This window comes from Tachypleus tridentatus, chromosome 4, assembly GCF_004210375.1.
Source record: "Tachypleus tridentatus isolate NWPU-2018 chromosome 4, ASM421037v1, whole genome shotgun sequence".
NCBI lineage: Eukaryota > Metazoa > Arthropoda > Merostomata > Xiphosura > Limulidae > Tachypleus > Tachypleus tridentatus.
This window is the reverse complement of record NC_134828.1, coordinates 115,068,498-115,081,728: the sequence shown is the minus strand read 5'-3', so window position 1 is coordinate 115,081,728 and position 13,231 is coordinate 115,068,498. Positions and strand designations below refer to the sequence as shown.

At 34.1% G+C, this 13,231-nt stretch overlaps 1 protein-coding gene and 1 long non-coding RNA gene across 2 annotated transcripts in view; both read left to right on the top strand.

Annotated features, from left to right (window-relative positions):
* LOC143248200 (semaphorin-2A-like) overlaps positions 1-2,213 on the top strand; it is a 127,511-nt gene extending 125,298 nt beyond the window's left edge. Inside the window, exons 14-16 of the mRNA XM_076496632.1 lie at positions 1,205-1,251; positions 1,600-1,881; positions 2,191-2,213. Coding sequence (XP_076352747.1) covers positions 1,205-1,251; positions 1,600-1,881; positions 2,191-2,213 — 352 coding nt within the window. The remainder of the gene's footprint in view (positions 1-1,204; positions 1,252-1,599; positions 1,882-2,190) is intronic.
* A 586-nt stretch (positions 2,214-2,799) lies between these two features.
* LOC143249918 (uncharacterized) lies at positions 2,800-11,726 on the top strand. The gene is made up of 2 exons (XR_013028039.1): positions 2,800-2,910; positions 3,760-11,726. It is a non-coding gene; the product is annotated as an uncharacterized LOC143249918 (long non-coding RNA).
* The last annotated feature ends 1,505 nt before the right edge of the window (positions 11,727-13,231 follow it).

Sequence of the window (13,231 nt, the reverse complement as noted above, 5' to 3'; positions counted from 1 at the left end):
TTAGATTTATAATTTTGAGAGAAGTGGCTAAAAACACACTTACGATACATAAATCCAAAACAAATAGTTGTAGTGGGCTTCATTTAAAGTGAAAAATACATAATAGAAGAATTCACCATTTTATAAGTTTATTTCAGACAAAAAATTAAGTAATTTTATGAAACCAGTAACAATAATATTCAATAAAATTATTTTTAAAGTATTAGCATGACTAATTACACTTGGTGTTCTTGTATTAACCTGTTATTTAAATCATGGTATTTAGTTGGTTTCACATTTCTCTGACCTTGAGTATATTTTATGATTCACATACTTAGAGTCTCTTTTAAGCTAACATTCCATTAATTGACCAGCTGTGTGCCAGTTAAATATAATTTACCGTACAGTTTTCTTATGAATAGAAATATTTTAAACACTTATGATTGTTCCAGTGAAGTCTGTCAATGTAAAGAACATTTTGGAATTATCTGGACCTGCTTTCTCTATATTTTCACTTTCTTATAAATGTTTATTTAGTGCACTTGCTTCATTAATGAAGTTAGCATTCCAGCCCTCATTATGCTAGAAAGGCACTAATTGGTAGCCCACTAAACAAATTATACTAGCCTACCAGTTAGTGCCTTTCTACCATAATGGGGGCTGGAGTGCTACTTTTAAGAGATAAGTTTACTTAACTTATTCACCCCCAAATGTTAGTACCTTATTTTTATTTTTTCTTCTTTCTCTTTACTTTGGAGAGCAGTCACCTTCCCACAACTGTTTGAAAGTAATGAAGGGTGACATAGATGTGAGACATTGTTGGCTTGAGCACCCACATCTCGCTCTCCTAATTTCTGTTTCCATATCCATTATTTTAAATTTAATTTCTGTTGCTATTCCTATCCTTTATTTTATTTCTATATGTGAGACTGGCAAATGGAGGTTAAGACCGGTAGATGGTGTATCCCCACCGCAGTGTGGGTCCTATTTTACAGTCACCTCCAAAACCTAGGGTACATTTTATATCCCACATTTTAGCTTGTATCCTGGGATCCTTTCAAGTATTGTATCATTTTTTATTTTTATTTTGGCTTGTTTTGTATTATAACAAGCTAATTTACTTTCTAATTATTTTATATAACAACTGTATCTAGATGCTGTGTAAAGAGAGTTTCACTTTGGTTTTCTTTCTGTTATAGTACATTTGAACTTTTCTTATAAATAGGTACTTGCAAGATGTGACGAAGGCCATACCAAACATTTGTGAAGATTGTAAGTTTATCCTTAGTTCTTATTTAAACTGTGTGATATGATGGAAGTATGAAGTGTTTTCAGACAAGAAACTTCATGTAAATATCATTAGAAAGTTTAATAAGAGATAAAAATAATTCTTATAAACTGTTTTCCAAAAATATCAATTTCTCTGTTATATGAAAGCTCTTTTAATGTGACTTAACTGCTCTTTGAAAAAGAAATTTTTTTAATTTTCTTTAAAATGTCTAAGGACAATCTGTTTAGTCTGTTATCTTGTTATCTGTCTTGAACTGTATGAAAAATGTTATCTTTGTCACTAGGGTGAAAGTTTGTTGTATTTTATCACCTGTTTTACTCACTGTGTAGGTGAAAAGAAAAAAATGTTCAATGTTTACTGGGGCCAAAGTGTGCATCTTCCATGCACAGTGAATGTAGAGGAGGTGAGAAAGCTAGAGCTTGGCCCTATTCAGTGGGTGCATTATGGCCGAGACAAAGACAAGGTACTGATCAGCCAGCGAAGAGACAAGTACATTATTACCTCTCATTATGGGTTAGTAATAATGACTGTTACTGACCGTGATAGTGGACGATATGACTGTCAAGTGGGACCTCACACCATGTGTACTTTTAATATCACAGTAGACACAAGTAAGTTACATTTGTATTTCAAACAATTGAGTACTTGTTCAAGTTCAAGAAAAAAATAGATAGCTACTTAACTGACTGCAAGTAATAACTGAGTCTTGTGCCATTTAATAGGTCTGATTGTTTATTTGGCTAAAGCAAAGTTGTGGGCTCAAATCCCACATTTTACACTTCTTTCAAAAATTATATTACGGCATAGCCTGCCATTTTGAAACACCTATAAAACGATTAGCATAACTGAAGAAACCTAAGAAAATTCCTTCTTATCAACCAATGAAAAGTGAGTGTAAGCTGCTATATTTACCTCTCCAGATAGCATTGTCACAATAAACTGAGTTCTTGTTTTGAATGCCCCTAGTTTTATTGAGTTAGTTTTATAAGTATTTTAACGTGTTTTTATATAATGTTCTGTGTTACAAATTTTTCAGGTTGTTATGTTGTCTTCAATTTGTGTTTTTATGCATGTGTAAAACAAACATTTGCTGATAATGTTTGTGTAATAAAGTGGTGTGTCATATCTATGTTATATAAGTTAGCCGTTGTAGCATTGTGTCAGATGAAGTATTTAAATAAAACAAACATTTGCTGATAATGTTTGTGTAATAAAGTGGTGTGTCATATCTATGTTATATAAGTTAGCCGTCGTAGCACTATATCAGATGAAGTATTTAAATAAAACAAACATTTGCTGATAATGTTTGTGTAATAAAGTGTGTGTCATATCTATGTTATATAAGTTAGCCGTCATAGCATTGTGTCAGATGAAGTATTTAAATAAATGAGTCAAGAAACCTGTATTTCTGTTTCATTCATCATTATCACTTTCTATTTTTGTTTGAGTTGTTACTCTTGTCATAACTGTATGAGTTGCTTAACATCAGGTATGTATATATATTTATAGTTTAGTTTATTACGTCTTAGAAACATGCAACCCTCCGGCCAGAGCTGGAATACAAGAAAGTCTACTCCAGCTGGTGTCGAGAGTTTGAAAAATACAAGATGGCCATGAACACCTGGCAACACAAGCAGAATGTATGTGTTCCGTGACCTGTTTGTTTAAGCTAGAATATGATGACTCTACCTATCAGTGATACATATAAAACTTTCAAAATTCACTTCATAACTTTGTGCATTTTTTAAGTTAATTCAACAGCTAGTTGTAAAATGAAGGTATGTATTAGTAAGGAAGTAACTCAAAAGCTGTAGTATTGAAAGTTTATTATTTTATGATGTTGTAAATTAAAAAGCTAATATTATATGTAACTTTAGACCCCCTATCATCACAAAAGGAAATGCTAACTTTATGTATGAATACCTTTCACCTTTCTCTAAAATAAACACAACTCAGGTACGTCGTTCATTCTAGTCATAAATATGTTAGGTTCTTCTATTTTAGTAATGTCATTCTTCACATGTTTTGTGTAACTTAAAGGTAAAGAGAAACCCATTAAAATCTGTATTACCAGTATTAAAATAAAGTAAGACTGTTACGATCAGTCATTATTAAAACAATATTATAAACTATAGATGTTCCTTATTGTAGCTGCTTTTCCTTTTCACAATTGATTTTGAATTACAGAGACTTGCATAATAATACATAGACTTAATGCTAATTTTTTGTATTATTGTTAAAAGAATGTTATTAGAAAAGCATTCTAAATCATGTTGAAGTACAGAAATAGTAAAACTTTCTTTATAGGCTTGCTTTCTTACTGAAATAAATACAGTTATTTATACTTTAAAAATGAACAGATTTCAAATTATTAGCAGCTTGTATAAGAAACTTTCATAATTACATCAGTACACTTTGTTAAAAACTGGCAGTGTTGTTGTTTGTTTTTTTCCTTTTGTTTTGTTTTCATTTGAACAATTTTTTTCCAGAAATGTCAAGCATATTTAAATGATGTGATCTACAGCAGAGCGCCATCTATCTGAAACTGTGTATCTTAAGATCCAGTCATTTAGACTAATGATGGTATAATGCAGTTGTGTTTTTGGATCCTGTAGATAATATTAAGATACATATGGTTCTAGTGCACTTCAAAAAAACTTTGTTTAAAGATTAAAGTGAAATTGAAAATCCATTTATTTGCCTAAACAAAGAAGGCTTGAGTTCTCAAAATGAGTTTTTTTTCCACTCATTCTGTATATATCTGAGTGTGTGTGTTTTTTTTTGTTTGTTGCATCCAACTTGATTATTTTCCTTATTGAAGCTGATTGGATAAAGATAACAGTCTCAACAAATCTTCACCTAATTACCAAGGTTGTGGAAACATCAACATATGGAGAGAGACCATTGTAGTGTGAGAAAGTTTGTACGTTTACATGCATCGTATTTGTAGCACCTTTGTCATTGAATTGATGAGGACTGTTGTGGTTATCGGCAGTTTATTAGGAGAGTTGATAACACAACACTATGAATAAAGGTTCTTGTGAATATCAGTAGTTTATAAGTTGAGTAAATAACAGTTTAACCTTTATAAAATGTTGAATAATGGTTGGGTTCATGAGTCGTACCTTCACGCTACCAGTTATTTTAAAAGTGTTTGCTTTACTTTAGTTGTTTTATGTAAACAATACATAACATATATTAATTTTTTTCCCATCAAATTTGTAACATAACAAACTACAACTTGTAATCAGATTTCTGCAGAGTATTGCTTAAAATCAATATTTTAAATGGTGTCTTTTCAAGAGATTTGTCTTTTAGAAACTGTGATTGTTGATTCTGTAAAACTTTGAACTCTGCAGGAATTTGTAAATCATAGTATGTTGGTTTATTATTAGTTGAGCCAATGTTAAGGGTATTCAAAATTAAACCATTATCTTGGTATTGCTTCAGTACTTGTATAAGGAAATTGGTGGGTTAAATAAATTTTTATCCTCCATTCTAGAAGTTGATATGGATAATTCTAAAGAAATATTAATTTTATTAAGTTCATTACTAAATGAAATGATTAATTTTAATTTGTTCAGAACTGAAGGAAAGAAACCATACATTGCATTTTTTTATTTTTTGTGATTTCTCCCTTTTTTAATGTAAGGTTAAAATCTATAGTAATGCTATTTCACTGTAACCATTCTGCAGCACGTCGGGTGAAACAGATGTACTGAATTATTCCTTTGTAAAGTTAAGTGTGTCTTTCTCTACATCCTATAAATTCCATTTAATCTCTGTTATTGCTATATCGGCCTGGTATAGCCAGGTGGTTAAGGCGCTCGATTCCAAATTCAAGGGTTGCGAATTTGAATTCTTGTCACACCAAAGATGCTCACCATTTCAGTTGTGGGGGCATTATAACGTGACTGTCAATCCCACTATTCATTGCTAAAAGAGTAGCCCAAGAGTTGGCGGGGGGTGGTGATGACTAGCTACCTTCCCTCTAGTCTTACACTGCTAAATTAGAGGTGGCTGGTGCAGATAGCTCTTGAGTAACTTTGAGTGAAATTCAAAACAAACCAAACAATTTTTTACTATCTCAGTGACTGTAGCTTCTATAAACACATGCAGAGTCAGCTGCTGGATGGTGACTCTCCCCATTATAAAGAATTAGCAGTCATTTGGATAAGGCTTAAATGTTTCTAAATGCCATTGTAAGAAATATGTGAATTTGTGAACTGATTCTACATGTTTATGATATTTTATTAATGAAGTGCACTGGTTTTGAAGATTGACACTGTTTATAGGATGTTTATCAGTGAAAATAAACACATCCTTTGCTCAGATAAAGGAAAATGTGTAGAAAGCAATACTGTCTAATATCTTTTAAATCAGCTAGGTAAAGCTTTCTTTGTAAAAGATTCATCAGTGTGTAAAAAGTAGTTGAAATTCAAGCAGTTTAAGAAATTTGATATATATGTACTTTAATATATTCAGTTTTTAAAAAAATTTTGTTTAGGAAATGAAGAGAAAAACTAGTTCAGAACCTGATGTTTCAAAACATACTGACCTCCTCCAACACTACAAAACATACTGACCTCCTCTAATACTGCAAAACATACTGACCTCCTTTAACACTACAGCTAATTACATTACTGTTAGGATTCCCATCCTTTGTCCATTTAAACACTGCTCTGATTTTTCTCTCTCTTGCTTTGGTCTTTTATTTTTCTCTTAACTCCCCTTGGCAATACCTTTCATGTGCTACTTTCTTTCCATCTACTTCAGTGTGCCCTCTATTCTAGTACAGTATGTAAGTACATCATTTGGATAATATTAGCACTTTTTTCTCTACAAAGCATTTCATAGGTGATTTTTCTGTACTATGACTGCTGAAGATATTTTGAGCATTATTTGTGTTACATTGTTGATTTTATTAACAAAATAAAATTTCGTTTGGCAAACCTATATATGACATGAATTCTTGTATTACTACATGCAGAGATGCCAACCATTACGATTTGAGCGTTATCATTATGATTTTGGTGTATACATTACGACTATACGCTCATTCAGACAAATATTACGACTTGTTGCAACTCCCAAATTATTATATATTATATAGGCCTATACAATAAAGAGATAAATTGTTCCCCCAGGGCTTGAAAGGGGTGGAAAGAAAAGTTCTAGTGAGATACAAATAAATTTTGATAATAAATAGAAGACAATTAAAAATGGCTACTTGCGATAATCATGTTTGTGCTTGAAATAATAAAAAATATTTGTATCTCCGACGTCTACCAATAGTTTGAGTGCGGTGCTTCTCCATACTGGGTACGTGGGGAAATCCATAGTTACGTCATCAGTGCTTGTCAGTCAATCAGTGCTCACGTAGATGAGTATTTCTCGTTTTCTAAGTGCATAGAAACACCAATGTGATCGTTCACAAGTTGGGAAAAAAGAGGCCTCGTTCACCAGATTGTCTTGTTTTTGACAAATCTAAAAGGACTAAAACTGTGAATCAAAATTTTAGGAAAGAGTATAGTGCAAAATATCTGGTCATTGCATCAAAAGTCAGTGACAGTCATACGTTTTGTACAGTTTGTCACATCGATTTTTCTGTGGTGCATGGCGGGATAAACAATTGTTCCAGACATACAAAATTGGCATCTCTCCAACAAAAGGCTGAGGTGAAGACAAAAACGATGCAGATAACGACATTTATGAGTCAGAATTCAGAATATAAAACCATAAATGCAGAAATGATGCTCACACAATTCATCTTTGCTCATAATTTACCCCTAGCTGTAGCCAATCATGCAGGACATCTATTCAGAAAAATGTTCCCAGACTCTGATATAGTGAAAAAATATGGCTGTGCTAGAACCAAAACTACAGCCATTGTACAAATGTTGGGTTGTGAAGATGGCAAATTGATTTCAAGCATACTTACTAACAGTGTTTACAGTTTAGCCACAGATGGATCCACAGACATGGATGACTCAAAACTGTACCCAGTGTTTGTATGATATCTGTATGGGCTCTGTCTACAATCATTATGCTCAGTCATTTGAAATAGTTGGCATCTCTGCTACATGTAGGCAGATCAGGTTTATTTTATCCCACCTCTGATATCTTATGTCACTCAACAATCAGGGGGAGCCATTCTCAGTTGAAGTTGTCTGTGGCTTTATTTCCAGTGAAATGGAAACATGTATATTTGGCCTGATTATGTTTCTCCAGCGGACTGTGAGGCTGCATTATGGATAATCCTAGATATTCTGGAGAAAATTTAGATTTCATTTTCTCATTACATTTTTCATTCTGTTGGTTTCTCACTATCGGCTCCCTTCACCTCCTTTTTTCAGTTGTTTAATCAAGTGTTGGATGTTTTAGGTCTTTCCCCAGTTACTTTTGAGTGTATGACCTCCTTTATGGTGGAGAGGTCTGATGGTGATCTTCTTCCTTTCTCTGACATTGTGGTTTGTACAAGAAGTTTTTCTGCTCAGTTACATAAATAGACAGCTATGCCTTGTTCACCACATTTTTTGGAACAATATGCTGTAGCCTACCAACACAAGGTGGATGTATACTAAGACTCAAAGAATAGACTCACACCTGAAAATGTGGGGTTTAAGAATAGAGTCTATGGTCAACCTGAATAGATCACAGTTTTCTAGGAGTTGTTTGGCTCTTATCATAGTTTGAGATATTTATCATCCCATCAACTTTTGTGCAGAACTTCAATGATTACCATATTAATTTGATGAAGAGATGGGACAATTGTAGATATCTACTTTGATTTGATTGTTGGCTTCTGCATATTCCCTGCTTTCTTCGCTAGCATGTTGCTGGGATTTGTTGGGTAGAGATGCATTAGTATAGGACATTTGTCTATTAGCTGCCTCCCTCAGAGTTATGTGAAGCCTCCTTTCTCTGATTCTTGATTTTTGTGAGCATTACAGAGTCTTTGGAATCAAGGTTTGATATTGCCCATCTGCATTCATCCATATTGTGTTTGGCTCCTCAACTCTCTTCGACTCTTGTAGGGAGCCATAGTTGTTTCCCTGATACCTAGAACAGATTTTGTTCAGATATACAAGGTGGTGGTGACTACCATATGTCTTTGTGGTCTGTGAGGGATCAATTCAAAGAATTCTTGGATGTGTAGAAAACCTTAACCGTGGATCCACAAGTATTACAGGCCTTTGCATCAGGATTAGTTATTCAGTTCACATCTCCATTACCATTATCAACCAACCTTTAGTATTTTTGCTTCCTGCAGATCCTTGGATTTTAGAACTTCATTTCAGGACTATCAGAAATTTGTTGGTCAAGAAGGTGTGGAGAGAGTTGTCCAAGTTTGTCAAGGGTTTTATTCTCATCTGTTTTTGTGCCCAAGAAGACAAACAATTGTTGTCTGGTCATAGTTTTTCTTCCTCAAATTAATTCCTAGATCATCCAGAGTTCATGATGGAGTCATTCTTCACTTTAAGTTGGCATTTTTCTCCATGACTAAAGATGACCAAATTTGATGTTGCAGATGCCTGTTTACATAATTGGCATAGTAGACATCCCACTACTATCCACATTTTGTGCAAAAGAGTCAAGTGCTATAGTTCAGGAATATCTGCCCTTTGAATTAGCATCAGCACCATATATGTTTTGTTGAATTGTACAAGCTTTTTCTTGCCACCTCTGTTCCCTAGGCCTGTACACAGACAATTATATATACTTCTGGTAACTGCTAGCATTATCTAGTCAAGTGGTAGAATGGCATATCTAGATTGTACTTTCATAAGAAACCAATGCAGGCTTTATTATCAGAGCTAAAAAATTCATTCTCACTTCAACTCAATTTATCATCCATCTTAATATCTTTTTCAACATGCATCTCAGTAAGGCTCAGCCAACTTCCATCCAGCTCTATGCTATTTTACAGTAGTCCAAGTCTTACTCACATCTCTTCTTCCCACTGCATGGATGGTTCTATCTCTTTTGGTCACCAATACCTCACTCTTGGGTCTTGGTAATAGATGTATTCAGTCAAGACTGGACAAGCTTGCACCTCTATGTCTTCTTGCTGGTTCTCTGGTACCCAAAGCTCTAGCTATAATTTGTTCAACCCCTTGCCATGTTCTTTTGGTAGCACTGGATTTGCTAGCTAAACCTTTCCACTTCTGCAGTACCTTTATGATTGTGAACCTCTTCCACTTCCTCTTTGGCAATCTGTGTTGAGGCAGCTGTGATTAAATATCATATGCCCAGCCATCCCAAAGCCCAAAATTAAGTATGGAGGCTGTTGGTACTTCCCACGGCATCAGGGTATAACTTCTAAGGTTGCCATATATCTGTCTAAGGTTTTTCATCGTCCCAAGATGGAACATTATCAATGGAAATGGCAAAAATATTGACAATAGTGTATGGGAAGGAGATTGAACTTTGTATGGAAGCAGTAATCATAGCTCATTTTTTAACAAGGGTTTAGCATCTTCCACAATAGCCTAATATAAGTTTGTTTATTAACTACCTTTAAATACTTGAAGAAATAGAAATTATTGGAGTCCTCAGTGCTCTCTGACCTCCTACAGGTTCTTTGTCTCAAAAGATTGTTTCAGCTATCTAACTGAGATATTAATGTGGTATTACATGCTCTTTCACAATATCCATTTCATGTATCACCTTCACCATAATGATGTGTTTGTTGCTGCTGGCCAGATTTGTTTGGGCTTCATGTGCAGAAGATCCTTTATTATTCTACCTACTTCCTCCCAGACAGATCCTTCTTACCAAAGACAGCCAGGAAAGTAGATAAATGCTGTTCATTGATTCACCTGACCACTGTTTCTCACCTCTATGATCCTCATCATCACTTATGTCCAGTGAAGGCCTCAAAGTACTGTGTTGCCCACACTAATACTTTTAGAAGTATCAGACAATAACTTGGAGATGATGGCAAATTTAGGACCCTCCTACCTGGGAACCTGGGTTTCTTTTCCAAGATGTTGGTAAGAAAGGCACCATCTTATGCAGAAGCCTACACATAATACCAGTTCATATTTGATGCAATCCAGTTGAGTTGTGCATGGCTCTTCATTTTGTTATTAATAGTGGTTCTGTACATTGTTCATAGCTACAGGTTGGGATCCACTCATATGTGTATATATATTATATATATATCAAGAGAGAGAGATTGTAGTAATATTGCCATAGCCATCAGTGTGGGATATAAGAACCATAACCCTATAATTCCAACTTCAAATAGAAGAACCTTAATTTTGTTGTGGGGTCTCGCCAATAGTGATGACGGATCATGTCGAATTCCATCTGAAGTGTGTGAATTAGGTTTCCAGGAAAGGGCATATGTGTTCTGAATGTAGTGCAGTTCCCTTACTAAGGTGTTAAATCTTCTATTGGCTTGCCAATTATATATGCAGGTGCATTCTATAGGATAATGCCTTCTCTGGTCCTTATGAATGTGGGATTCTAGTTGTGTGAGAGGATAGTAGTGTGTTTTGGAAGTTAACGCTTTCTTCAATTGAAAATGTATTTCCAATAACGCTTACCTCCTTTCACAGTCCTCTACCCTTCCACTCCACTAAGAGTTGGTGTCAGAGTTTGTGGATTGGGTCCCTATTAAAAGTCATATTATTACCTGAATCAGGTAATAATATACAGCACCAGGATAGGAGCATATTAACATAGGGGCAGGGTGTCACAAGACAGATATTTCCAAGAGTAATTAAGTGGAGAATGTAAGTCTGGAGCAACGTTTAGATGTTAAGTACTATTGCAAATACTTTTTGATTTCAGAAAATGTTAAATTATGTATTTCAAAAAAATCTGACTTTGTATAGTTTGATATATTTATGTTTTTAATATTTGCACTTTGTTTTTAAGTAGTAACATTACAATATGTGGAAGATTTTTTTTTGTAAATAGTTGTATATGTTTTTGTTTAATTTTCTTCAAGACATTACAGGATAACCAACAGGAAAATAAGCCTTTTCATACCATTTAACATTTCACACAAGTATGTTAATTAAATATGTTTCTGTGGGCATTTTAAAAGAAGAGTTTTAATTTTAAATTTTATTTCATAGAACATTACAATGAAGTTTGCAAGCTTGTGCCAAATAGCATGGCCTCCATCCATCTGTATTGTGTTGTGGCAACATTTGAAATGAGAGGTTTGTTTCGAATAATTGAAAAAAAAAGATTAAGTAGTGATATATAAACATTTAACAATGATATATAAAATGTTTTAACTTGCTTTTCACATCTGTATATTATATGATCATCCTCATGGAATTTCATGTAACATGATATAGGTTTAAAAACTTCTGGCTTGATTCCAAGAATAAAATCTTGCTTATGTACCAGTCTTTCTTGACCAGATGTACTCAGAGAATCCACTGGATGTTAGAAGATATAGTTAAAAATATATTACAATAAACAATATTAAGAAAAGTTGTTTTCCTATGCCTGTTATTTAATTGTCATTGTTAAATGGAGTTGAAAAATCATTACTTGAAGTATGAATATGGATGGTACCTGTGCAGGAACTTGGTTGATGAAATCCATCAATGTAAAGTCAATTTTGAAGCAGTTGGGACTTATTTCATAAACAATTAATGGAATGGATTTTTCTCCTTCAGTCTTTGGCGTGATTAATTTTATTAAATATAGTGATTGTAATTTGTTAAAAATTAGTTACAAGAAAAATATTTACATGCATTGAATGAGTGAGCGTACATTCTTTTGGATGGCTGTGGTAGGCAGTTGCAAAATAAATTAACAAATAACAGAGACTGACCATTTTGTGTTTATAACAAGTTTTCCCAAAAAAACGTTTTGGTTTGTTGTTTTTTTTTCTATTGGGCTAGTAGTATAAACTGTTTGGTTTCAGTAAGTGTTGTGCATGTGTAAATATTTATATTTGCATTAACTTATCTGCCATGTATGTTTGGTCTGTGAAACGTTTATTGATGGTCAGTTCTGATAACATACATCCCTCCACTCAAACAAAAGCTCTTCCTGATTTTAATCTGTCCTTTAACTCATTTAAAAGTTCTATTCTTGCTTGATTCACAGGCCTTAATATCCCTCATTGTATGCGACGACCCTCTATCAATAGAGGCGTAACACTCTTCTGGAACTGGTGGCTCCCTCTTTATTACATTTCGTCTATCTAACGTTCTTAGTTGACACCATACGATATAGACATATTTCTTTTAGTTTTCAAAACTGACTACACGTTATTATTATTTGTTAGTGTGTGTGCTTTAATTCAATCCTACATTATGTTATACTACTGATTATCTGTTTTACACATGATGTGTCTCCTACATTTCCCATTTCTTGTTATAAGATAATGTCATAATGGCAGTTGCTGGACGTAAGATACCCTTCTCCTATAGTTAGAAAGATCTTTCATATTCTACTTGTAATTTCGGGCCCACGTATTTTCCTTCCCTGCTCTTACGATTAACTGGATCCTGTTCTTTTCCTGTTTTGTTATACCAGCTACAGGAGGAACCCTTGTTGAGTTGAGGCTCACAAACAACTTCGTAATTCTGGTTTCAGTTTGGTGTACTTCTTGCCTCTTATAGTTCATGTAGAAGTTTGTCTAGTGATTGCCAGTTGCTAACGTTCTTATTGTAATTCAAATTGCGTGCAATATGACACTGTTTACTTGTGGTCGGGGTTCGTGTATAGCCATTGTTCATGGTCAATTTGCCCTGGTAATGTTACCTTGGATTTACTCATTTGGTTTTTCAGCACCGTCCTCCGCCTCATAATACAGAGAATTGGACGGCGAATCTTCTCTGCTCAATCGAAGCTGAGAAGAGTCTTGCTTCAATGTTTTCCAAGACCTTTCATTATTGGCTTTGGCCCTAGTTGCCATCTATTTCATGACACCTCACTTCAAGGGCAAAAAGTATACCTGTTCCAGAAATTATGCAGTTTCCC